The sequence below is a fragment of the Delphinus delphis genome, chromosome 3, assembly GCF_949987515.2.
Source record: "Delphinus delphis chromosome 3, mDelDel1.2, whole genome shotgun sequence".
NCBI lineage: Eukaryota > Metazoa > Chordata > Mammalia > Artiodactyla > Delphinidae > Delphinus > Delphinus delphis.
In genome coordinates this window covers 109388797-109416148 of record NC_082685.1, presented here as the reverse complement: position 1 = coordinate 109416148, position 27352 = coordinate 109388797, and the positions used below count along the sequence as shown (strand labels likewise).

Below are 27352 nucleotides of genomic sequence, written 5' to 3'. Positions count from 1 at the left end.
TTCCCAAATGATTCTGGCTGGTAGATGGAGTAGAAAATCTTTGCTCCACCAAGTGCCAACCGGGTCACGAACCCACGTTCCCTGCATCGGCAGGCGGACTCTCAACCTCTGCGCCACCAGGGAAGCCCCCTACTTCCAACTTTTAAATCTATCCTAAATCAAATATTTTTACTATGCCCAATCCTCTAGTCTGAATTACCGTCATTCCTCTCCTGAACTTGTAATTGATTTTCCTAATTCTGTATATTTTTAAATTGTAAAATATTTCAACAAACTATGTGTGGCTTTATACTTTTTACTATATTAAAAAGTATGAAAATCTTACATACACAATCATAAATATATGGAATTGCTTTAAGTGTTTAGCATTCGCTGTTCCTATGCATGCCAGCAGCCTCTTATTGCAAATACCTGGGACTCTAGCAGCTGGAGTGTGTTCAATACACAGGTCAGGGAGCTGACAAACCTGGGAGCAGCCCCAAATCAACGAGTTCGGGATAAATACTCCGGATTTCCTCCCCTCCATTTCCCAGATATCTCAGCACTATTGAGTTTGTTACCCAATGGGAATCTGCTCACTGACCTTGAACTGGCCTTCTTACCTTCCCAGTTTTACTTTTCCACATACCAATTGGTGCTTTCTGGTATCATCTATCAAATAAACTGCTTCATTCAAATTCTAGTCTCAGGATCTGCTCTGGGGGAAACCCAATATAAGACAGTAACATACTCATTTTGTCACTGGACTTGCAGGTTGTTTTGTTTTTCACTGTTACAAACAAGGCCGCAACATTTTTCTACAAACTTCTCAAGATTCATGTAGGAGGTTATCTCTTGGTATTGAGTGGAACTGCTGGGTCAAAGGGTATGTGCATCTTCATCCTTAATAAATATTGCCAACATTTTAACAGTCTGACAATGTTAAGTATTGGAGAGAATGCCACATCTGATGTGTATGGATGGTACCTTGCTGTAGTTTCATTTATTTTTTAAAAATTTATTTATTTTTCTGTTTTTGGCTGCACTGGGTCTTCGTTGCTGCACGCGGGCTTTCTCTAGTTGTGGCGAGCGGGAGCTACTCTTCATTGCGGTGCATGGGCTTCTCATTGTGGTAGCTTCTTGTTGCGGAGCACGGGCTCTAGGCATGCAGGCTTCAGTAGTTGTGGCACGTGGGCTCTAGAGCACAGGCTCATTAGTTGTGGTGCACAGGCTTAGCTGCTCCGAAGTATGTGGGATCTTCCTGGACCAGGGCTTGAACCCATGTCCCATGCATTGGCAAGCAGATTCTTTTTTTTTTTTCTGCAGTACGTGGGCCTCTCACTGTTGTGGCCTCTCCCGTTGCGGAGCACAGGCTCCGGATGCGCAGGCTCAGCGGCCATGGCTCATGGGCCTAGCCGCTCCACATCATGTGGGATCTTCCCGGACCGGGGCACAAACCCGTGTCCCCTGCATCGGCAGGCAGACTCTCAACCACTGCGCCACCAGGGGAGCCCCAAGCAGATTCTTAACCACTGTGCCGCCAGAGAAGCCCTTGCTGTAGTTTTAATTTGCATTTCCCCAATTACTAGTGGGAAGGTAAAACTTTTTATATATTTTTGGCCCCTTGAGTTTCCTCTTCTCTAAATGGCTTGTTTCTTTTTCTTAGCAGTATCTGATACCTATAAATTCTGGATACTAATAGTTTTCTGGTTATGTTCCTTGCAGAGAGCACCACTGTCTTCTTGTGGTTGTAAGTCTTAGTCAGTATTGATTCCTATTCTTCTGTGTGATCTGTTTTTTCCCTCTATGGAAGATTTTCGGACATTTCTTTTTATTCCTGATGTTCTGTAACCTAATTTTAATGCTAAGAGTAAAGGGCTCAATTTATCATTTTAAGTAGTTTTTCATGAAAATAAGTACATAATGCTATAAAAAATCTAATCACAACAGACATACCTAACGCAGAAAATAACACTCCCAACTTTGATACTGTCAACAGTTTGCAGCACGCTTTTTCCCACACATGAACACTTATTAAACGTTTTGAGTATTATACACAATTTGCTTCTTTTATTTAGCAATTTTTGGCATTTTCCTGTCAGTACTTCATTCTTTTTAACTGCTGCAGATGTTACATTTTATAGACATATTGGTTAGTTATTTCTTATTAATCAACATTTGGGCTGTTTCTAAGTTTGAAAAAAAAAGTTGCAACAAATACTCTTGGGTCCATATCTTTGTTCAGGATTAATTTCTAGAAGTGGAAGTTCTGGGTCCAAACCCAGAATATTTTGAATTTTAATTGATATTGCTAACTTACACTCTAAAAAGATTGTACCAATTTATAAGGCAGAAAATGCTATTTTTTTTGGATACTTAATCTAAATCTTTGCTAACGTGATGGGTAAAACATGTTTTAATTTTCATTTTTTAATTCTGTGAAGTTTAGTTTCTAACTTACTAATTTTGGTTTCTAGCAATATTCATTCTCAATGTATTACCTCTTTGAATTTTTAATTTTAGATATTATGCTTGATATTAGATTCTTTTTTGTAAAGAGCAGCCAATTCTTGTTCTATCATTGTAACATCCCATGCAATCTCACTGAAGATCAGGAACAAAGTTTTTTAAGGTCTCAAACCTTCTCCTTTAACCGCTGAAAAGGTAGTCTCGTACCTGCCTCTTTACTATCCCTGTGGAATATCCTGGATTTTTCAACTTATTGACTCCTAGTCTAAGTGAAGGGAATGTTTTTCAGAAGTGTGATATAAAGTAATTCACAGTCCCTCTTTTGATCTAATTTAAATAACTGAATGCTAGCTCTTCTGTTTATAATCCATTTCTGACCTTTGGACCCATCTGCCTAGCTCCTAGCGCTATATATAGGCTCTGGTTTCAGCTCATGCTACCAGGGCACTCTCCTACTTTGGGCTGTCTTGGTAGATATTCTACCCTAGGCAGGTGTTGGTCACCTATTCTTGACTCTTGATGGGCATTCAGGAAGTTACAGCAAGAAATGTTTCACAGATGGTATCTGATACAGTCTAGTTAAGATTAATGGGGAATAAAAGTACTTTGCTTAGAAATAATTATCCATAGATCTAAAGTCAACAAAAGTATCTACAACAAAAAATACATAATTTTGCTGCGGGAGGAGGAGGCTTGAAATAGATCAGAAAACACTTTCACATTAATTGTTCTTTTCATATACTTCAAATTTGTACTTAATGCCTTTCTCCTCCTGGACATCAGAAGGAACACCTGGATATCTGTAAAAGAAAAAGATGTATAATTAAATATTATGCAAATACACTACACATGCAAATAGTAAGAAAAATTTCAAACTACAGAAAGTTAGAAAATAAAAAGTATAATTCTTCTTCCTTTCCTTCTAACTCCTAGTTTTTCTCCCCCAAACTAAACACTGTTAGCAGTTTCTCTTTTATGTTCCCACTCTTGTCACCCAGCTAATATGAAATTTCTTAAGAACTTTTTGCAAGTCTTACATTTGGTATCAAATCTCTTGTGTGAGCAAAGAAAAAATAAAACACAACCTTTAGCTGTTAGAGTGGAACTGAAGTTGTGTGTGGTGCATGGGGATTCTTTTTTTTTTTTTTTTTTTTGCTGTACGCGGGCCTCTCACTGTTGTGGCCTCTCCCATTGCGGAGCACAGGCTCCGGATGCACAGGCTCAGCGGCCATGGCCACGGGCCCAGCCACTCCGCGGCATGTGGGATCTTCCCAGACCGGGGCACGAACCCATGTCCCCTGCATCGGCAGGCGGACTCTCAACCACTGCGCCACCAGGGAAGCCCAGGGATTCTTGATTTGTTTAATCAGTGGACACCACACTGCTCTAATTCCCCACTGTGTGGCTTATTTCATATCCTTTACTAGAATCACTGTTTATCTGATCTTTTCTACTCCTAACACTCACTTAGGTGTGTGTTTCCTTCAGCTTCTAAGTCAAAACCCAGGCCCTCCTTTGGGTATATACTTAGAAGTGGGATTGCTGGATCACATGGTAGTTCTATTGTTAGTAATTTGAGGAAACATCATACTATTTTTCATAGTGGCTGCATCATTTTACATTCCTACAAACAATGTACAAGAGTGCCAATTTCTCCACATCCTCGCCAACACTTATCTTTTGTAGTGATATTTGCACTTCCATGTTTACTGCAGCATTATCCACAATAGCCAAGATATGGAAACTACAGTGACAGATGAATATATAAAGAAAATATGTATATGTACAATGGAATATTATTCAGCCTTCAAAAAACAAGGCAGTCCTGCCATATGCAGCAACATGGATGAACTTGGAGGACATTATGCTAAGTGGAATAAGTCAGTCACAGAAGGACAAATACTGCATGATTCTACTTATATGAGAAATCTACAAGGGTCAAATTCATAGAAACAGAGAGTAGAAGGGTAGTTCACAGGGGTTGAGGGAAGGAGGAAACAGGGAGTAGCTGTTCAAAGGGTATATAAAGTTTCAGCAAGATGAGCAAGTTCTGGAGATCTTCTGTGTAACGCTGAGCCTACAGTTTAAAATAGTGTATTGTACACTTAAGCATTTGTTGAGAGTAGATCTCATGCTGTGTTCTTATGACAACAAAAAAATTATTTTTCATTGAACACCACTGCCCCCCCCCAACAAAAAAACCCCCAAACCCGGGTCTTCCACTGAAGGCTGTTCTGACCACTCTTGTCCACTACCCTAATCTTGGTGCACTTCTGTAGGCTTGTGCTGGCTGTATCCACTGTGCTGGAGGTGAGGGGTCAGGAAGACTTGCTTTAGTCACGCTTGTGTTTGAACCTGGTTCTGCTGTGTGACACTTAGCTATCAATAAAAAGTCTTCATCCTTATAGAGAATTTAGCACTGTGCCTGATATATTAAGTGCTCTGCAAATGTTACCCATTAATGATATTAGTTTGTTTTGTCCCCCTAACTATTTTCTAACCTCATCGTAGGCAGAGATAACATAGAAAACAAATTTAAGTCTCTTATGATACCCAACAGAATGCTGAGTAATAATAGGAATTAACCTTTTGTTGACCAATTAGAGATTATGCCATTTTGAAAAAATATATAATTAGAAACATGAAATAACAATAGCATAATAATATGTAAGAAAAAAAAGGAGAATATATTTCAGAGGAAGAAGGTATGTTTGTATTTACTAACCATTTCCTAAGCTGTTTCTGTTCTACTGTTTTAGTAGCAACATAGTTTTTTCTTTGTTTAAAGAAATGATTTTACTAGGCCAACTTTAAACCACAATTTTACTTTCTTAGATGAGTCACCAAAAGCAACATTTACATTTGTGTGTGTGTGTAAAATTCTCAAGAGTATCAAGATTGTCAGCTAACAAGATAAAAGCAAAGTATCAAATCAAAGCTATTTCTAAAACCATGAATAATAATGATTTAGAAATAACTATGCTATGGGCTAGATATGGTCACTAGTCATGGTAATAATGTTTATTTTCTCTGTGAAACGAAAATTGAATTCTGCTTAAGATTAATTTTACTTTCCACAATATTCACATATTCAGTCTGTTTTAATAATGATAACTACCTCATAATCATAATTCCAAACTTTTCGGAAGAACAAACTGTCTAAGAGCAACCTTTGAACTCCAAGTTTAAGTCTAACAGGATTTGGAAATACCACCTATTTATTATGAACCACCCAGATAGATGGTCTTTTCTAGAATCTTCAAGCATTAAAGAAGCAAATGAATACAAATAATCATAAGATCTGAACTGACAAAGGAGCATGAGAATAATGCAGAGATGATTTGATGGAAGGTCTAAAATAGAGGTAAACAGAGTTCCTGGAACAGGTATCCATAAGAACCAAATCATAACTAAAAATGATGACTCTATAGGAAGCACAAGCTCAGGAGGAGAGGGATCCACAAATAATATGGACAAATATGCCAGGATCCTGTTGGACAGTCAAGAAATAATGGGAACAGAAGAGGAAACGTCAACCCATCTAAATCCTACTTCAAGTGTCTACTGGTGAGGGGCATCTGTCCCAGCTCTGGAGCCAATTACTGCCTCAAAGGCCTCTTCTGGTCTTCAATCCTATTTGACTACATGGTCACATGAAAGGTTGTTACCTAGAAGGAGAAGTCTGTTTGGGGCTCATTAAGTGGGAAAACTGCTGCTATAAAATATTTTGCTCTGATGGTTTGGTTGGATCCTAGTGTGAAATAGTCTGAGACAGAAAGACTTCTTCCAGGAAAGATGAATAAGGGCAGATTAATGGACAGGCTGGCATGGTGCTGTCAAAAAAAATGATTGCATTGACAATGACCCACTGGGAGAAAAAGGGAGACACAAAGTAAAACCATCTTACTTCATTAATATTCTGCTTTTAGACTCCTACCACTTGTGGCTTCATCTACATTTTAATTTATTCTCTTCTTTCTTCACAGTAGTCCTCTTTCATTTTTATTTCATTATACTGGTGCTTTTATTACCAGGAAGTTTGGTGTTAATAAAAGATACTGTGTTTGAACTGAAACCTATGTAACCACAAGAGACCTAGGATAGGGATAATGGAAGACTAAACAAAGTGGGTAGCTGTGGGGAAAGAATGAAGGGGAGTAAAGAACGATCAGAACTCATTTCTGGACAGTAGGGAGCAATTCTAAGTTGCCCAATGTAGAGAGATTTGGAAAGAAAGCTCCAGAATTGAGCAGTGTTACAGATGTCCAGGGACAAAGCATATTCTCTTTGCTTCAGAGGTTTCCTTTTTCTCTATTTCATGAAAGATTTATACTACTTCATATCTCCCTTATCCCTTAGGGGATTCCCTCCATCCCATGTTAAAGAGGCTGTTACTACGTTGCTACAGGCTTGAAAGTACAGATGACTATGACGTGCTGCAGTGGAAGAAAGGACTTTCTGTTTTCTTCCATAGCCTTGTTTAGAATGTCCATTTTGGAGCAATTTCTTTGAATTTTGGCTTTGGATAGCAATTTCCTATCTCAGTCTATTCACCATTAAAAATTTCTCAGACATTTAAAGAAGAATTAATACCAGTCCTTCACAAACTCTTCTAAAATGTAGAAGAGGAGAGAACACTTCCCAACTCATTCTGTGAGGCTAGCACTATCCTGATAGCAAAACTAGATGAAGACGTTACCAAAAAAACCCTACGGACCAATATACCAATATCCTTATGAATATAAATGTAAAAATCCTCAACAAAATATTAGCAAATGGAATTCAGCAACATATAAAAAGGATTATACATTACTACCAAGTAGGATTTATCTCAAAAATGCCAGATGGGTTTAACAGAAAAATCAACTGATGTCATATACCATATTGATAGCATATTAAGTATTAATTATATATTTTGTCTTATTAATGACAAAAACCACATGATTATCTCGAGAGACTCAAAAAAAAAGTATCTGACAAAACCCAATACTCCTTCATGATAAAAACACTCAATGAATAAGAAATAGAAGAGATCTTCCTCAGTGTGATAAAGGGCATGTATGAAAGACCCACAGCTAACATCGTATTTAATGGATGCTTTCTCTCTAAGATCAGGAACAAGACAAGGATGCCTGCTCTTGCCATTTCTATTGAACATCATACTGGAGGTTCTAGCGAGGACAATTAGGCAAGAAAAAGAAATAAACAACATCCAGATTAGAAAGGAAGAAGTAAAACTATCTCTATTTGCAAATGATATATTCGGTATCTAGAAAATCTGAAGGAATCCATTTACAATCAGAATAAATGAGTTCAGTGAGGTTACAGGATACAAGCTCCATAAACAAAAATCAATTGTATTTCTATATATTAGCAATGAACAATCTGAAAATAAAATTAAGAAACAATTTGATTTACAATAGTATCAAAAAGAACAAAATATTTAAGAATAAATTTAACAATGAAGTGCAAGGTTTGTACACTGAAAGCTACAAAACCTTGCTGAAAGAAATTAAGGAAGATCTCAATAAGTTGAAAAGACATCAAATGTTCATGATTTGGCAGTTAATACTGATGTGATGGCAATACTCTCCAAAGTAATTTACAGATACAGGGCAATCTATCAAAATCCTAGCTTGCTTTTTGGCAGAAATTGACAAGCTGATCATAAAATTCACGTGGAAATGCAAGGAACATAGAGTAGTCAAAACAACAAAGAACAACAAAGTTGGAAGACTAGTACTTCCTGATCACAAAAGTTATTACACGGCTGCAGTAATCAAGACAGTGTGGTTCTGGCATAAAGATACACATGTAGATCAGTGGAATAGAACCGAGTGTCCAGAAATAAACCCTCACATTTATGGTCAACAGATTTTCCACAGAGGTGCTAAGACAATTCAGTCGGGGAAAAGAACAGTCTTTTCAACAAATAGTGCTAGGACAACTAGTGTGCTGCTTACCGAAGAATGAACTTGGACCTCTTCCTTATAGCATATATAAATTAAATCAAACAGATCATAGACTTAAGAGTTAAAACTATAAAACTCTTAGAAGAAAACACAGGAAAAAAATCTCTGTGAGCTTGGATTAGGTAATGGTTTCTTAGGTATGAAACCAAAAGGAAAATCGACAAAAGAAAAAAATAAAAAAATTGGACTACATAAAAATTAAAAACCTTTGTGCTGTAAATGATTAGGAAAAGTGAAAGTCAATCAGGAAAGTGAAAAGACAACTCAGATAATAGGAGAAAATATTTTCAACTCATATATCTGATAAAGGACTTGTACCAGAATATTCAAAGAACTCTTAAAACTCAGTAATAGAAAGATAAATAACCAAATTTTAAAAATGGGCAAAGGATGTGAATTGGTATTTTTCCAAAGAAGATACAGTATATAAATCTCAAATAAGCACCTGAAAAGATGTTCAACATCATTAGTCATTAGGGAAATGCAAATCAAAACCACAATGAGATACCACCTCATCCCTACTAGGATAGCTTATAACCAAAAAGGCAGACAATAACAAGTGTTGACAAGGATATAGAGAAACTGGAACCTTCGTATGTTGCTGGTGGGACTGTAAAATGGTACAGTCACGTTATCAAAAGTTCAGCAGTTCCTCAAAATGTTAAACTATATGACCCAGTGATTCTTCTCCCAGATCATACCCAAGAGGAATGAAAAATAAATCCCCACAAAAACTTGTACATGAATGTTCAAAACAGCATTACATTAACCAAAAAGTGGAAATAAATCAAATGTCTACTAATTGGTGAATGGATATATATAATGTAGTAAATCTATACAATGGAATTCTTTTTGGCATGAAGTACTGATACATATTACAACATGGATGACCTTGAAAACAGTATGCTAAGTGAAAGAAGCCAATTCCATGAAAGACTTCATATTATATGATTCTGTTAACATGAAATATCCAGAATAAGCATATCTATAGAGATAGAAAATAGATTTAGTGGTTCCTAGAGCCAGCAGGGGAAGGGAATGGAGAGCGACTGCTAATGTGTACAGCGGTTCTTTTTGGATGGTGAAAATGTTCTGAACTTAAGATTGTGGTGATGGCTGCACAACTCTGAATATACTAAAACCATTGAATTATATACTTCGAATGGGTGAATGTTGAGATGTGTGAATCATTTCTCAGGAGATGTTAATATTTTCTTTTCTAAGAGTCAAAGAGCCAGAATTGTATTTGTTTTAAGTTATCAAGGATCTTGAAGGGTCATAGCTTTGGAAAGAGGTCTAATCGAGAGTGACAGGGTTTACAAAGGTATTTAATATGAAGCTGATTCACACAGTAATCTATTCTTTTTGTTAGTAGCAAAAAGAAAGGAAAGAAATGAGGGATAGCAGAGATCAATAGCCACATAATGTGAGAATCAGCCATCTAAGCGGTACAAGAGAAAATAAGGTGGGACAAAGAAACAGCTGATTTAAAAAAAATATATATATAGATATGAAATCAATGTGATTTTTCTAAGTAGTCACCTTTGGAGACTATAAGCAAAAGCCTGTACTTTAGCTGTTTAGAAACTTTTTAGAGTTCTTAGAATTTCCAGTTTTCCTTAGACCTAGTTAAGAGCCCAAGAAAATCAGTCACCAACTTCATTTGACTTGAGACCATTACCTATATTACTCTGTAAAGTAATATACTTTATTCTAAAGCTTGGCCATCCATTTATTCAGACTTGGCTCTGAATGCTGCTTTTAGGAGGTATTTCCAAAATCAAACTTGCACTCAAAGAATGACTGTTTTCAACTGAGTGTTTGAAAGAATGTGTTAAGAGCTAGTCTAAAAGTGTTGATATAATTAATCTTCTACTCTGCATAGCCAACAGCTGAAAAGCGCTTTTAAACTAAAATGTTTTCAAAAGCAGACAGTTTCATGCTAAAATCAAAGTAAACTACAGAGTAAATCAAGTGTAACATCTTCTTCCACCTCCACCACTAAGTTAGTTCCTTCATCTTTCACCTGAACTACTGTAACTGGTCTCCCTGCTTCACTCTTGCCTCCTCCAGCCCATTGCCCATAAACAGAAGAGTATCACTCTCTATTCAGAACCCTCTAAACCTGCTCTGGGTCTGATCTCTCTTGGTCTCCCCCTCGCTCACAATGCCCACCATGGCTTTCAGGTTCAGGGAACACGCCAGGCTTCTTTCTGCCCTCAGTTCTCTGCGCTAGCTACTTCTGGTTTCTGGAATGCTCTCCTCAGCCCTTTTGTGGCTGGCTTCTTGCCATTTAGATCTGGTGTAGACATCACTCTTCAGAGAGGACTTCTCAGACTACACAGTATCTACCACATCACAGTATTTCAATTTACCACACAGCGACTCTTTGGATGTTTATCTATTATTTGCCACCCTCCTCCTCTACTATAAACGATGTAATCTCCTGGAGAATAGTGACATCTTCTGTCTTGGTAAACACTGTATCCCCAATGCCTAAGACAAAGTCTGATGCTAAATAAGCACTGATCTTACAGAATGAACTAATGCCTATTCTCTAGATTTCAGTGAAGTCATTAAAACCTGAACATTCCCAAGTCTTCAACATTAAAACATATCCAAAAATTCCTATAGTTTTTGTCTATAAAACACATTGCTACTTCGAATTCAATCTGAAGAGACATTCTCTTTTCTATAATTCTTAAGCAGGAAAGCCAAAGGTGCTTCAGACCAATGAATAACATTTTACTTACTCTGGGATAAGTTTATATTTTTCCAAATCAATTTCTGGAAAAAATGTGTCACTTTCAAATTCCTGCATGATCCTTGTCACAAATAGTCTAAGATGGCCTGGCTTGTTCATGGCTTCCTTTGAAATAAAACAAAAGGCATCAATTTCCTTATTTATCTGTGTCAAAAGTTATAGAAACTCTAATATTTTTGCTTTAATTACATACTGAAGTTTGTACTAGGTATTAGAGACATGCTACATATCTTGTTACCTCCAAAGCATGCTATTTAATTATCCTATTCTTTAGTTTGGGACCCTGCAAAGTATGACTTAGTTGGGAATGGCCCTAATCATTTATCAATAATTACAAGGGTGAGTTCAAACATACTCTGGGCTCTAGTTTGCTTACATGAACTCTTTTTTTCATTTTAAGCATTCAATTTTGTCTTTTATCTTTGGTTGTTGTTTAAGAATTAAAAACCCCAAATTATCTAGTTACCCTTCACAGAAAAATTTACATATGTATATATGGATAGGATAGTAATTTCATGAGACCTTGACTAATGAAAATCCCAAGGACATGCTTAGTACATATACATAAAATTTAATGCCTCAGTTTCTCAGCAGATAGTTACAATGCTAGTAGGTAATTTATTCTGTCTTTTGTTGCTAATGATTGCATTTGGCATTATATTGTTAATGACTTTTCTATTACTGCCTACAGTACTATTGATAGTTTATACAGAAAAAAAACTGCCCTGGAACAAATATCTTAAAATTCGAATACAAAGTCAGGAGTCCCAACTGCAACTCTAAGAAAGCAATAACTCTTGATTTTGAAATAGCTTTTGAAACAAAACAAAAACACATATACATATAAATTCAACTGTGTGTAATCCTTAAAATTCCATACAAAGGGCATAGAACAAATTTTACTTTTTATTTTCAATCCTATGGCTTACATTAAATCATTTATTCTCTTGCCCCGATCAAATCAGTATTCTACCAATTCTTACTATACCAAAAATTAGAAAAATTGAAGGGACTAATCACAGCAGCATTTGAAGATCTGTATCAAAGTTAATGATATATGGCCCAACTTTTCTTTTTCTTTTTTTAACATCTTTATAGGAGTATAATTGCTTTACAATGCTGTGTTAGTTTCTGCTGTATAACAAAGTGAATCAGCTATACATATATATATACCCCCATATCTCCTCCCTCTTGCATCTTCCTCTCACCCTCCCTATCCCACTGCTCTAGGTGGACACAAAGCACCCAGCTGATCTCCCTGTGCTATGCGGCTGCTTCCCACTAGCTATCTATTTTACATTTGGTAGTGTATATATGTCCATGCCACTCTCTCACTTCGTCCCAGCTTACCCTTCCCCCTCCCCGTGTCCTCAAGTCCATTCTCTACATCTGCGTCTTTATTCCTGTCCTGCTCCATGGTTCTTAAGAACCGTTTTTTTTTTCTTTTTTAGATTCCATATAAATGTGTTAGCATATGTATTTCCTTATTTATTTTCATTTTGGATGATCTGTCCATTGGTGAAAGTGGGGTGTTAAAGTCCCCTACTGTTACTGTATTGTGTTGATTTCCCCTTTTATGCCTGTTAGCATTTGCCTTATGTATTGAGGTGTTCCTATGTTGGGTGCATAAATATTTACAATTGTCATAACTTCTTCATTGATTGATCCCTTGATAATTATGTAGTGTCCTTGTCTCTTTAATAGTCTTTATTTTAAAGTCTATTTTATCTGATATGAGAATTGCTGCTCCAGCTTTCTTTTGATTTCCATTTGCATGGAATACCTTTTTCCATCCCCTTGCTATCATTCTGTATGTGTCCCTAGGTCTGAAGTGGGTCTTTTGTAGACAGCATATATACAGGTCTTGTTTTTGTTTCTATTCAGCCAGTCTGTCTTTTGGTTAGAGCATTTAATCCATTTACATTTAAGGTAGTCGTTGATATGTATATTCCTATTACCATTTACTTAACTGTTTTGGGTTTGTTTTCCTTCTCTTGTGTTTCCTGCCTAGAGAAGTTCCTTTAGCATTTGTTGTAAAGCTGGTTTGGTGGTGCTGAATTCTCTTAACTTTTGCTTGTCTGTAAAGGTTTTAATTTCTCCATTGAATCTGAATGAGATCCTTGGTGGGTAGAGTAATCTTGGTTGTAGGTTTTTCCCTTTCATCACTTTAAATATGTCCTGCCACTCCCTTCTGGCTTGCAGCTTCTGCTGAAAGATTAGCTGTTAACCTTATGGGGATTCCCTTCTATGTTATTTGTTGCTTTTCCCTTGCTGCTTTTAATATTTTTTCTTTGGATTTAATTTTTTTTTTTTTTTTTGCTGTACATGGGCCTCTCACTGTTGTGGCCTCTCCTGTTGCGGAGCACAGGCTCCGGATGCACAGGCTCAGTAGCCATGGCTTACGGGCCCAGCCGCTCCGTGGCATGTTGGATCTTCCCGGATCGGGGCATGAACCCGTGTCCCCTGCATCGGCAGGCGGACTCTCAACCACTGCGCCACCAGGGAAGCCCTTTGCATTTAATTTTTGATAGTCTGATTAATATGTGTCTTGGCGTGTTTCTCCTTGGATTTATCCAGTATGGGACTCTCTGCACTTCCTGGACTTGATTGACTATTTCCTTTCCCATGTTAGGGAAGTTTTCATCTCTTCAGATATTTTCTCAGACGCTTTCTTTTTCTCTTCTTCTTCTGGGACCCCTATAATTTGAATGTTGGTGCATTTAATGTTGTCCCAGAGGTCTGTGAGACTGTCAGTTCTTTTCATTCTTTTTTCTTTATTCTGCTCTGCAGTAGTTATTTCCACTATTTTATCTTCCAGGTCACTCATCTGTTCTTCTGCCTCAGTTATTCTGCTATTGATTCCTTTTAGAGAATTTTAAATTTCAATATTTGTGTTGTTCATCATTATTTGTTTGCTCTTTAATTCTTCTAGGTCCTTGTTAAATGTTTCTTGTATTTTTTCCATTCTATTTCCAAGATTTTGGATCATCTTTACTGTCATTACTCTGAATTCTTTTTCAGGTAGACTGCCTATTTCCTCTTCATTTGTTTGGTCTGGTGGGTTTTTACCTTGCTCCTTCATCTGCTGTATGTTTCTCTGTCTTTTCATTTTGCTTAACTTACTGTGTTTGCGGTCTCCTTTTCGCAGGCTGCAGGCTTATAGTTCCCATTGTTTTTGGTGTCTGTCCCCAGTGGCTAAGGTTGGTTCAGTGGGTTGTAGGCTTCCTGGTGGAGGGGACTGGTGCCTGTGTTCTGGTGGATGAGGCTGGATCTTGTCTTTCTAGTGGGCACGACCACGTCCAGTGGTGTATTTTGCAGTGTCTGTGAACTTATATGATTTTAGGCAGCCTCTCTGCTAATGGGTGGTGTCATGTTCCTGTCTTGCTAGTTGTTTGGCATAGGGTATCCTGCACTGTAGCCTGTTGGTCGTTGAGTTGAGCTGAGTCTTAGTGTTGAGTTGGAGATCTCTGGGAGAGCTATCGCCATTTGATATTACACGGGGCCGGGAGGTCTCTGGTAGACCAATGTCAGTCTCGGCTCTCCCACCTCAGAGGCTCTGGCCTGACTCCCGGCTGGAGCACCAACACCCTGTCAGCCACACGGCTACTAGTGTTGGAATGCTCCTGCAGAGGCGGGGGGGCAGCTGGGGCTCACTGCGGGGACAAGGACACTGGCAGCAGAAGTTCTGGGAAGTACTCCTTGGTGTGAGCCCTCCAAGAGTCCACCATTAGGCCCACCAAAGGGCCTGTAGGCTCCATTGCTGGTTTGCCTCAGGCCAAATAATCCTGGCCCACCTTTTCTGTACAGGGTCAGATGGTAAACATTTTAGGCTTTGTGGGCCATATGGTTTCTTACCTTTGTAGGCAAAAGCAGCCATAAACAACACTAAACCAATGGGCATGGTTGTGTTCCATTGAAACCTTATTTACAAAAACAGGCTGGTAGTCCCAAATGTTCTGTAAGTCAATGTGGTGTGAGGCGGATAATGCAAAAACCTACAGATTCTACTTCTTTATTATTTATATAAGTACAGATATATCAAATTATATAAATGTATTTAAGTACTTATATTGTTTAAAGAATACATTTTCAAGTGACTATGGTATTGAATCATTCAAATTGTGATCGGCACTCAGCAAAATAAACAACTTATTTTCTTAGAAATTCATTCTTGGCTGAAAAGATCAAAGGAAAATGTCCATTTTCCCCCTATTACAAATGGAGAATGTTAAAGATTGTAGAAACAGGAACCCAAGAAACAGAGTTTTTATAATGCCACCTAGGATCCTGGTATACTTCTTTCTAAAATAATTTGTGTTCATATGTTATGACAAGCCACAAAGGGTAGGGGCTGATTTTTCCTCTCCATAAATGTAATCTTTCCTCAGTGTTATAAAAGAGTTATAAAATTCTATTTATTATCCTCAAAAATGTTTAAAGCTGGAAGTCATCTGGTATCAAGAAAAAGGAATATTTTCTATTTAACACAGTGTCTTCTCATATGATACGAAATCATGTAACACTTACCCCCTACCCTCACGTTATATGAAAATTGTTGAGGGCAAGTCTTGTGCTTTGAACAAGTTCACATACATCTAGTCAGTGTATCTCAACAGAGCCTTTCCTCAGTAAGGGACATAATATTTATCCTTGAGGAAAAGATGATAGCTTAGTGTATTTAGGCACATCCAGGGAGGAGAAGACAATGCAGTGCAAGTACAATTCTCAGGAAGGATTTAGAATGTTTTTAAAATTGGAAACATCAACTATTTTGAATTGAAAATAGACTGGTACAGACCTAAAAACTTACTTTTCATTTAGTTTGTATGATAGTATCAAAAAATGAATAGTGCAAATTGGCAATATGTCTAACTTCCAGGAGAAATAACGTGCTTCCTTTGCTCATGGCTTAATCTTTTAAAGTTGAGATGGCAGGGAAGCTGAAAGAAAGAGGGTAGACTATTTCCTTATAGTCACAGATAACGTTACTTACCTTATAAACAGAACTGCCTCCCACTATCCAGACCATGTCCACTGTATTTGTTAATTCTGGTTGCTCAATAAGTTTTAAGGCACCATCCAGACTTTTGGCAAGAAAATGAGCTCCCTGTGGAGGTTCCCTGAGATTACAAGAAAGAATTACACGTAATTTCTATAAACCCCATTCATACTAGTCAAATAATCTGACTAGGAGGCAGTAATTATAAAATTAAAAGCATCATAAATATGAAACCTTTCAATAAAAAGCATTTAACATCAGTATGGCCCATGGCCAATAATGCAACCCACATTTGTGTATGTATGGTCTACAATGAATGAAAAACAGAACCACTTGTGATACTGCATGATATTTGTGGTGGAAAAAAAATCACAACAGTAGTTGTTTCTGGAGGGATGGGGTAAAGATTCACTGGGAAGGGGCTTGAGGCAGCTTTCTGGGAGTGACAGTAATGTCCTATATCTTTGATATGGGGTTACATAGGTGCATATATTTGTTAAAATATAGCAAATGTACATGTAAGACTTGTACATTTCATTGTACATAATATTTATTTCAAAAGAAAAAACAGTAAAGTAATATTAAACTCTAGTTAATGAGATATATAATGAATTATTTAGGGGAAAATATACTAATGTCTGCAGTTTACTTGGAAAAGCATAAAAATAACAAGACTGATGGATGGTTGGATGGATGATAAAACAAGCATAGTATAAAATAATCTATGTGGTAGAATCTATGTTGTGGGTATACAGGTGTTTACTGTAAAATTCTTTCTATAGGCTTGACAGTCTTCAGATAAAATGTTGGAAAAAGAGTGATATGTTTGAGTGACTTTAGTTTGGAATGATATTCAAACTGTTAACAAGTGGTTACCTTTGGGGTGTGGGGAAAGGATTCTCATGTTTCAAACAATATAGAAATAAATGAATTATCAAAAAATGAGCATGTTATTACTTTTGTAATTAAAAATCCCAAAGGGGAAAAGTCAATTAATTTATTGTTTATATTGATTAGCTCAGTCTCTCCCAACCTCCAAAAATGTTATTTTGGTGAGAGTTTGCAATTCCCTTTATAAATGAAGAAACATGCAGAATTGGCTTTCAGAGTAATTAGACACAACAGAAATTACAATTCAATGTCAAGTTCTTAGACTGATGCTTTAAAAAAATAATGTAATTGCCTTTGAACTAGTAGTTCTAACAATGATTAACTAAGAGCTAATGGGGACTACTCATTCTCTTTGCTGCCTCCTTTCTCACCTTCTTGATATCTATTTGACTTACTTCGCTCTTTGTCATCTCTCAAGGAGTTAAGATAGCACAAAGAATGTATTTTGATTCAAAGCTGGAAGAAGACACGGAGACTAGGGTGAAGCTAAAGGAGCCAAGGGATCCCCAAAGGTATCAGGGCAGTTGCAGTGACTAGGATGGACCAGGCCATTCGAGGGGAGAACTGAATTTAGAAGAAACAGATTTGGAGTTGGGGGGAGAAGACAGTCTAGTTAATAAACCAAGTTTACAATGACTTTGAAAGAGTCAAGATGGTTTTAGTAACTGAGGATGTTTAAATCAGGACTGCTGACAGGAGTTAAGGTAGGATGTAAATTGGTGATTTAGGAACTGACATACAAGGAAAACCAGAAGAGGTATTCTAGAAGTAGGTGGATTACGGCAAAATGATTTAGAAGGTGGTATACGTGGTTGGTGTGGACTTCAAAGAAAGGGGACAATCTTTTTGTGAAGACTGTGGAACAATGGCTTGAGAATGATTCAAGGGATTAAGGTAAAGACTACTTCTTTGCCCTTTTGCAGTGAGTCTAAAAAGGAAAACAAAGAACAGATTAAGGATTTGTTTCAGATTTTAGATATAACAAAGACATGGAGGAAATGCTTCAGCACAGTATTGCTACTTAGTGGTATAGAAATGTTTCACAAGAAACACTTGACCCTAGATGGGCAGAAAATTAGCAAAAATTTGAGCCAATGGTTCATCAGCCTCTTCACAGCACAAATCCTAGAAACTAACACAATAAATACCATATGGCAAGCACTCAATATTGTTACTTATTTCATTGCTAAATTTTCTTTCTATAATTATCTCAATCCGATCCAGATTGGATTCCCTTACAAAGGACAGTTGGTATGTGGTAGCACACACACTCTACATCAAGAAGTGTGTGGCCATGCTTGATATTTTGCTCGTTACCCAGAATCTTGAATTCCCTGAGGGTTGGCATGAAGATTAAAAGAGATAATGCACATAGCAGGCACTCCAGTGATACTTCCATCCCTTTCCTTAAAAGCCCTATTCAAGGGAGGCTGCTTTCTACCTGATGGATAGCTGTATTACAAAGAAAATATCTAACATTTATTGGGTGCCTACTTGCTCTGACAAGTAGTAGGGTCAGGCAGTGCTTTATACTCATCATACCATTTAATGTTGCCAGCAGTCCCATGTAGGTACTATTATCCCTTTTTACAGATGAGGATGTTGAGGTTGAGGGATTAGGTTGCCAATAGTCACACAGCTAGGAAATGGTGGACCTAGGATTTGAGTTCCAGCAGCCTGACTTTGGGGCCTGAGGGGCACTTCTTATTCAGACAATAGGCTTTCAACTGGTGGTCACGGGCTACAAAGGTGTTAGATTCTGGTTCCCTCAGGCCTCAGATGGTGTGGCCTAGTTTAGGCAGAGCCCTCAGACCAGTGTTTTCCGGCCTTGAGCTGCCTCATTTGATTACTCTGGGGTATTATATAAACATTATCCTTTCCATTGTGCCTGATGAAAGAGGATGGCAGATAGAATTCTGCCCCAATTTCCCTGAGGACTGTTGGGAAAACAGTTAAAAAGAAAAACCCTAGGCTAGAATCACATCTTAACCAGAATTCAGAAGTATGTTCACTTTAAGACCTTTAATACTCAGTCTTTAAAAATGTGATTTCTAACTATTAAAAATTGATTCAAATATGCTTCATCCTCATAATTGAATACTATGCGGCCACTAAAAATATTTATAGAAATTAATCTTTTAATATATTGAGTGGGGAAAAGGCAGGTTACAAAGTGTTGTTATATGGGATGATTCTATTTTTATAAACTGACTACAGACCATTTATTCCATGAAAATTCTGGAACCCCTACTTTGCTAGGAGATATGCCAGGTGCTTGAAATAGAGATTTAAAAAAAAAAGCACTTCCTGTACCAAAAAGATTGTGATGGCAGGCAAAGAAATAGCTCAGCAGTGCCCATAAAAGTGAAAAGGACATGCACTGGGGATGTGTGGAGGATGCTAGATGGGCACAGAGGTTGTGCATCATCTGGCTGGGGTGACAGGAAGAATTCTCTTTGGAGTCTGATCCCTTAGCTGAGTCTTGAAGGAGGTAAAAGCATGAGCAAAACACAGAAGTGACAGGCCACTATAAATATTATTGAGGCTTACATTAAGGTTATTTAACACAAGAAAGCTCCAGGAAAACTGAGAGAAGAAAAGTAATCTGTGGTGAGGTTTAAAATACTAAAGGGCAGTATAATAGAGCAAGGTCCTGAGGACAGAAACAAAATGGAGTCTAGAATAAAACAGTGGAGGCGGGGGAAGGAATTGATTTTAAAAGCAGGGGATTTTTCTGTCTCAAGATTGAGGGAAGGAAGAACAAAGTGATACGTTAAGGTGGAAATAAGATCATGAGCCTGTCCATTGTGATCTCATTAATATTAATATTTTCAATAAGCTACAAAATTATCTAATTTTGGTAAAATAGCAAGGACTGGGGGAGTAGGACCTGATATCTGTAGGGTACCTTCTGTGTGCCAGAAATTTAACATATAAAATATTAATTAACCCTCAAAATCACCCTAAGAAGTTGTCATTAATCCCATTCAGTAGGTAAGAAAGTTGAGGTTCAGCAAGGCTCAAGGTTAATAGGTGCCAGAACAGGTATTAGAAGCCAGGTTGCTAAGTCTTTGCTACACCAAGTATGTGAGTGGTGGGGAGAGAACTGAAGCTTTATGAAGAGAAGAAAGTTTTAATCACTGTGGAGAATATGATAGCACGACCATAAAAAATTATTCTGCCATGAAATGTTAGACAACTTCATGGACTGAAGACAGTTTACAACATCTTATATCATGCAGGCAATTTTGGATTTTCTAAAGATGCTGCCAAAGCTGCAGCATTGCAGTAAAATTTCTTAATTTGGTTTTTGGTTCCAAAGACTTTAAAGCTTATTCATGTTGTAGCGTATATCAGTACTTCATTCCTTTTATTGTGGAATAATATTGCATTGCATGGATGTAGCACATTTTGTTTATCCATTTATCAGCTGATGGACATTTGGGATGTTTCCACTTTTTGGCTACCATGAATGATGCTGCTATGAACATTTGTGTACAAGTTTTTATGTAATCATGTTTTCATTTCTCTTGGTTATATACCAAAGAGTGGAATTGCTGGGTCATATGATGATTCTATGTTTAACATTTTGAGAAAATGCCTGTTTTCCAAATGTGGCTGCATAATATTTCTTTTAAAGCCACAACTTGGTTGTCTAGAAAGCTTTAGAAAGGCATTTTTCCTATACCTTATTAAGGGAACAGTTATGCAAAATGACTAGTATCTGGCAGCAAATTTTTGGATTACTTTGAGGATTCAGTTTCTTTTTACATTGTGGGGTGGTGGTGAAAAATGGAATATCTCTAAAAGCTTGCATGAGCAAGAGATTTACATGTATATATCCCCCCCCTTTTATTTAGGACCTAGCAGTGCCTGGCACATAGCAGGTGCTCAGGATATGTGTGGAACTGACCAGCAAGTAGGGAAGCAGAAGGAAGGACAAAAAATAACTCTAATTTTTTTCTCTAACTGGTATCCCTATTTCCTTGGTGTGCTTGGTGATAAAGATTTTAAATTTTCTCTCTGCCTTAAAAAAAAAAAGTGAAATGCACCAACAAATGTTACATATAAATACATAAGAAACAACTGAATCCAATTACATACACCATAGGGGGGTCATAAAGAAGAAATAAGACTCATCATTTGAGGAGATATGCTGGCCCAACTGAACATCTACCCCACTGAGATTTCTTTATGTTTGTTTTAGCTCAAGCTGGCCATAAATAAACCTTAGTAGTATTCAAGAATATGTTATTAAAGAGTCTCTGGGAATGGCAATATGGTCTGTGAATTTGGATTCTATGAAGTAAAGATATAATCAGAATATCCTAGCAACCAGGAGAAAGAGAACAGCATGAAGATCGGGGCAGATGGCAAGATGCACATCAACATATTCCCCATCACCCAAAGGCAATCAGTGAAATATTCTGGTATACTTTCTTCCAGGTTTTTAACCTATACCATTCTAGGAGGGATTTAGGAGAAAATCTATATAAGCCTGAGTCCCCTTAGGCTACAGCTGTGTAGTGTTTTTCCTTCCGTGGTTGGATAGTCTTCAGGTGTTCACTTGCCTAGGCTATAGTACTGTTATTTAGACACTAATCTAGGTGTTGCTGTGAAGGTATTTTGCAGATGTGATTAAAGTTGATAATTAAATGACTTTTATCTGGGTGGACCTAATTCAAGGGGTTGAAAGGCCTTAAGAACAGATCTGAGGCTTCCTTGAAGAAGAAATTTCACCAGCGGGCAGCAGCTTCAGCCCCTTCTGCAGAGCTCCTCCCTGCCCTTCCTGATGGCCTGCCCTACAGGTATCTGGACTTGCCTACCCAGCCCCACAACTGTGGAATTCCTTGCAATAAAATTCTTTTATCTATCTATCTATCTTCTACTGGTTCTGCTGCTCTGGGTGAACCCTAATAATACACATGGGAAAGGAATACTATGACCACCGTTATTAAGCAAGCAGTGCCCCAGGATGCTGCATTTTTTGTGTGATTATATTATTAGTTTAAGAGAGAATAATTAGCATGCCAGTCCTAAACCTTCCCTTATGGTATAATTCAGGCTCCCCTCTCCCCCCCCACAGTAAACTCCTGTAAAACCCCTTGGGGTTCCAGAAGTTATTTTAGTGGGCTGGGACCAATGTAAAAAATAACAAAAAGAAACAAAATAGCAATCAGTTTGCACTACATGTAGAGTAAATGCCATGGAAGCCTTGGTGAAGGTAAAGCACTGGAGTTGACTTGATGATGAGTCTTAATGCTTTTACCTTAACTGCTTCCCCCTCCTCACCCTGCCAAGTCCCCAGGGCATTTCCAGGCATCCAGAACTATGTTACCTAATGTTAAATTGGTAAACAGGAAAATTCCTCCCCCAGGCCAACTAGAGACACTCCCTAGAATTCCTAGGAAATGCTTCCATTTCAAAACTTTGAAAATTTTAACCTTCAGATGCTGGGTAAAGAACAAAAGCACAAAATACTATTTGGCTGTTGTGGTAAACTAGAAATAACAGGGCACAAGACTAGGACCAGTTTTTAGCCCAAGCCTAAAATTTACATCTTATTGCATTTAGGGCTAGGTACAGAGAGGGGATAACCACTTAAGTTTGGCAAGTTCCATAATATATGTATTTTGATTTTACATGAAACTAGAAAAGTTTATTAAATTACATTATATAACTGATATTTAAGTCTACTGAATAATGGTTCAAGGAAACGTGCAAATCTATTATTACCATAGTTAGATTTAATGTAATTTGTCAAGGTGATGAAATCAGTCACTTGAGTAACAGAATAAGTTACTGTCATATGGCATAAATAACTGCTTATTTTCTGTAATCACCTTTATGATATTAAGTAGCTTCATCCATAGTTACATTCATACTATTTTATTTTGTCCTATACTGACCTCTACCATAAGAAACGGAACATGATTTTCTTGTGGTGAATTTATGGTACAGTACTTACTTGAGTTCTCTACTGAGAACTATATTAATTCTGTCCTTTAATGGTCGATTCTTCTCTGGAATGGAGAACCAGGTTTTCCTACCCATAATCACCAAATTCTGTTTACCTGTAAAATCACACGCAAAAGATAAATATATTTTGGGAGTATACATATATATTTTTATATATTCATACATATATGCATAGATATGATTCTCATAGGGACACCTAGTGGATCTGCTTTAAAAAATTAAAATTTAAAACAGCTTTATCAAAATTTACCATTTGTCATCCATTATCTAAGTCTAGTAACTGTTACTTCCTTTGGCTTTAGCCAACTTATAACCAATATATAGTTTTCATCAACTGTAGTCATGTATATTATAGTAGTTAAGAGCAAAGATTCTGGGTTGAAGTGCTCAAATTGAATGTATTCTGTCATCTACTAGGCGAGTCATGTTTATCTCCTGTGTCTTATTTTCTTTATCTATAAAACGGAGATAATGCTAGTTCCTACTTGTAGAGTTGTTGTGGCGATTGAAGACTTACAATACTCAGCATCTAATATGTACTGTAATAACTGATATAACAGTATTATTCATATTTGCATACTTTATACATTTAAATTAGTCATTTTTTTTAAAGACAGCTGCTTAATATTCCATGCAATTAGCTTAAAACATTATCAATTGTGCCTCTGTGCATCTAGTTCAAGTATAACGCTTCTATAAAAACTATACACATGTAAAGCTTCCATTTTTGTTTAATTACTTAGGAGAAAAAAACCCTTGGGAGTCAGGTATCTGGATCAAAGGAACATACTCATTTCTATGATTCTTGATATGTTCTGATAGACTATCAAAAGGAGTGCATGTATGTTTTCTTTTTTTAAGGTAGTTTTGTTTTATTACTTTTTAAAAAAATTTATTTATTTATTTATTTTTGGCTGCGTTGGGTATTTGTTGCTGTGCGTGGGCTTTCTCTAGTCGCAGTGAGTGGGGGCTACTCTTCGTTGCAGTGCACAGGCTTCTCATTGCGGTGGCTTCTCTTGTTGTGGAGCACGGGCTCCAGGCGCATGGGCTTCAGTAGTTGTGGCTTGCGGGATTCAGTAGTTGTGGCGCACGAGCTTAGTTGCTCCGTGGCATGTGGGATCTTCCCGGACCAGGGATCGAACCCGTGTCCCCTGCATTGGCAGGCGGATTCTTAACCACTGTGCCACCAGGGAAGTCCCTGTATCTGTTTTCTTAAAGAATCATCGTTAGTTTGATTTTATTTAAACAAAAACACTAAATTTACAAACTGCAAGTTGTAAGACTAAGCATTTTTCAGGTTTTGTTTCACTACTCTTACCAATTACCTCCAAGTGTTGGAAAAAAATTTTTTCCTCCAAGAACAAACAAAAAACCCCCTGTAATTCAGAGCACCCTTATACAATATGCACTATATTTTCAAAGACAGAGTTTTACGCGTTCAATAAGGAGATATCAACTATTAAAGATAATGGAGCTAATAGGTGAGGAATTCTGATGAGGAATATGGCACAGACCTGACCTAACAACTAAGGTAGAGATGATGAGTGAAGGACACAGGGAGGCGTTTAAAAAAAAAAAGCCAAGACATCCTTGGTACCCTTTCATTCATTTATCCAAGTAATACTATATTTACTGAAAACCAGCAAACAGGTCAGGCATGGGATGCTCTTCCTATTAGCAGGCCATACTTGGGATTCATGTCACAATTCTGTAGTTGTGCTTCATTCACATGGTTCATGTCAATTTTTTAGCTTCAAGCTTTTGCCATCATGTCTCCAACTAGTGACTCAAGGGCCAAATTGAAGTACGTTTTATCTGTCCTGTTATAGTTATGCTGCATCTGCTCCTTTCTGATTTACTGTTTCCCTGTTTACTCTGCTATTCCTCCTCTAATGAATAAACACACATGTCTCTTAGGTTTTTTCTCCCTCATGCCCACATTCTTATCCTTGGTTATCCTCTTCTCTCCAGTGGCTCAATTCATCTAGTTCCCCGTGCCTGAAATTGTCCCGGATATACTACAAGCACTTTAAAATCATCATCATTACAGCTGCACACTATTCCCCACTCCTTTATTTTCCATGTCACCCAAACTCTCAAACTGAAAATCTGAGAGTTCATCTTTGATGCCTTCCTGCATCACCTTTAACTTTCTTATCTCCAAATTGAGTATCTTGTAACCGCTTTTTGGACTTTTGTCCTCTCCATTGCCATTCAGGCACTATCATCTCTTCCAGCAGCTATTTCAAAGGCCTGTTCTGGTTTGCTTTGCCAGCGCTAACCTCCACAGAAGCCTCTACCTAGCTTCCAATTTTGACCAATACCTGAGTTGTACGCACGCTCACATAAAATTTCAAAGAAATTAAAAAAAAAATGTTTAATGAATCTTGGGAACTGCATCCTCATTTATGTTAGGACAAAAGGTCCCAGACTAACATGAAAAACTTTTAATTTAAGTAAAATTTGCACTGGTAAGCTTCCTTAGGCAAGACCCTTCGCAAATTTGAATCACTTAAAAATCCCACATTACCTTCTACTGAAGAGGTTGTAGTCATTCTTTGGAAATACCTGTATTCATTCCTACAAGTTAGAGAAACACATGGAGTTACTCAGAATGGGATCCCGTGGGCTTCAGCTCTAACGCACCCGACAAACGGTGCGCTGGGGGGACCTCCAGGACTGGGACTTTGCTCTGGGGTAGGACGCGGGGGGAAAAGGCCTAGCGGGGCAGCTGGAGCGGGACGGAAATCAGTAACTAGCCGCCAGGCTCCTGACGCGGAAGGAAGTCTAAGCCTACCTCCCGCCAACTCAGGTCACGAGTCCGACCCCTTCTTTTCGCAGCGTCGACCCGGCCCGGCCCAGGTGCCCCGATTAAGCTCCGATCCAACACAATCGACCCACCTCCGGCCCAGCTGGTACCTGAGTGGGGGCCAGGGCAGATCCCCGTTCTTGCCGATGCCCATGTTCTGGGACACAGCGACAATGCAGTTTAGCGGACGAACCATGATAGCAGCAGAAAACACTTCCAAGATAGCACGTCACACTGACCACGGGGATTACCCGCCAGCTTGGCGCGAAATTTTGGCCACCCCGCCTCCTCAGTCCTATTTGTGCAGGCGAGACCCCGCCCTCGTCCCGCCCCCCGCCCCGGCGCACTGCAGGGTTGCGACGTGCTCGCGCCCGCAGACGCCCTGGGAACGGCGGCCGCGGGCTCGCGCTCCCAGCTCGACCTGCTGCCGGGCTGTGGCTGCGTGCTCCGCGATGTCGCGCCGGAAGCCGGTCTCTGGTGGCGCCGCTCCCGCCGGCCCAGGCCCTGCAAGGCAGGCGGTTTTGAGCAGATTCTTCCAGTCTACGGGAAGCCTGAAATCCACCTCCTCCGCAACGGGTACAGCCGAGAAGGCGGATCCTGACTCTGACTCCGCAGCGCCCCTAGCGGCCACTCTCCCGCCTCAGTTGCCGCCACACGTGGTGGGTTCGGTCCAGGGCGGGGCGGGGCCATCGGTGAGTGGGCGCGACCATACGGCCGGGGGCGGTGCTTGTGGGTGGAGCTGGACGAGGCGGGGACTGTGCGCGAGAATATGCGAGATGGCTGGGCCAGGGGGGAAAGGGGCGGGGCTCAAGAAGGAGAAAGAGGGAAGAGGCAGGGCAGCATCCGTCCTAGGTGCAGTTCAGACATTTTAGGGTAATATTACACTTGGGGTAATAGATTTGAGGCTAAGGTCACACCGGCTCTTAATGGCAGACCGCTCATTCTGATGCGGTTAGAGTCAAAGGATACATATTTTAATCTCCATTCTCTCCCCTCCCCCCCGTTTTCTTTTCTGGATTGAGGGTGAAGAGGAGCATTATTTATTATTTGTATGTGTTTGGTTAGCTGACTAGACGAAAACTGCCGTTAAATCTCTAGTTTTTAAGGCTGCAACAGCCTTGCTTAGTATTTCAAGCGTTTACGGGTCAAAGTCATGTGCAGTTCCCTGGTGACTGTACCCCTTGTAGTTCAGGTTATAAAGTCTGATACACGATTTGGGTGGGTAAAGTTTCTTAAGATGATACAGATGTGATGGCTAGTTGTTGTATGCTTCCTGTTGCTTCAAAATCTTGTTTCCTTCATTTATGTTTCTTCCATAGATGATTGTTCCTCTCCTGTCTTTGTTTTTTGACCATAGCCTATATTTTCATGAATTCACCAAGATTTTATTTTATGCCTACCATTTAGAGGTTATTTGGTGAAGGACTTAAGTTTTTGACAGGTTTTCTGCCAGCATATAGTCCATAATCTTGTGGCATTTTCAGTGGTGA

General features: G+C 38.6%; 2 protein-coding genes across 5 annotated transcripts in view; one reads left to right on the top strand and one right to left on the bottom strand.

Annotated features, from left to right (window-relative positions):
• Nucleotides 1-1797: 1797 nt before the first annotated feature.
• On the bottom strand, nt 1798-26420 carry DHFR (dihydrofolate reductase). 4 transcript variants are annotated; one of them, XM_060009222.1, is made up of 6 exons: nt 25955-26154; nt 25584-25633; nt 23043-23148; nt 16178-16304; nt 11174-11289; nt 1798-3248 (listed from the first exon to the last, which is right to left on the bottom strand). In XM_060009222.1, exons 1-6 carry the CDS (start codon nt 26056-26058, stop codon nt 3170-3172), a joined length of 582 nt encoding a protein of 193 aa, XP_059865205.1. In that variant the 5' UTR covers nt 26059-26154; the 3' UTR covers nt 1798-3169. The 4 variants fall into 4 exon arrangements, with proteins under 4 accessions (XP_059865205.1, XP_059865206.1, XP_059865208.1 ...); XM_060009223.1 differs by having other exon boundaries at nt 25973-26148; XM_060009225.1 differs by lacking the exon at nt 25955-26154 and adding an exon at nt 26284-26420 and having other exon boundaries at nt 1801-3248.
• The window catches only part of MSH3 (mutS homolog 3), a 180989-nt gene continuing 179951 nt past the window's right edge, over nt 26315-27352 (top strand). The window contains exon 1 of the mRNA XM_060009221.1: nt 26315-26554. Within this exon, the coding sequence (XP_059865204.1) occupies nt 26315-26554 (240 nt within the window). The remainder of the gene's footprint in view (nt 26555-27352) is intronic.

Coding starts and splice junctions, on each gene's coding strand:
- DHFR (XM_060009222.1), bottom strand. CDS start 26,058: ATGGTTCGTCCGCTAAACTGCATTGTCGCTGTGTCCCAGAACATGGGC. Junction 23,149..25,583: donor TACAACCTCTTCAGTAGAAG/GTAATGTGGGAT, acceptor GTGATTTTACAG/GTAAACAGAATTTGGTGATT. Junction 3,249..11,173: donor AAATATAAACTTATCCCAGA/GTAAGTAAAATG, acceptor TTTCTTTTACAG/ATATCCAGGTGTTCCTTCTG.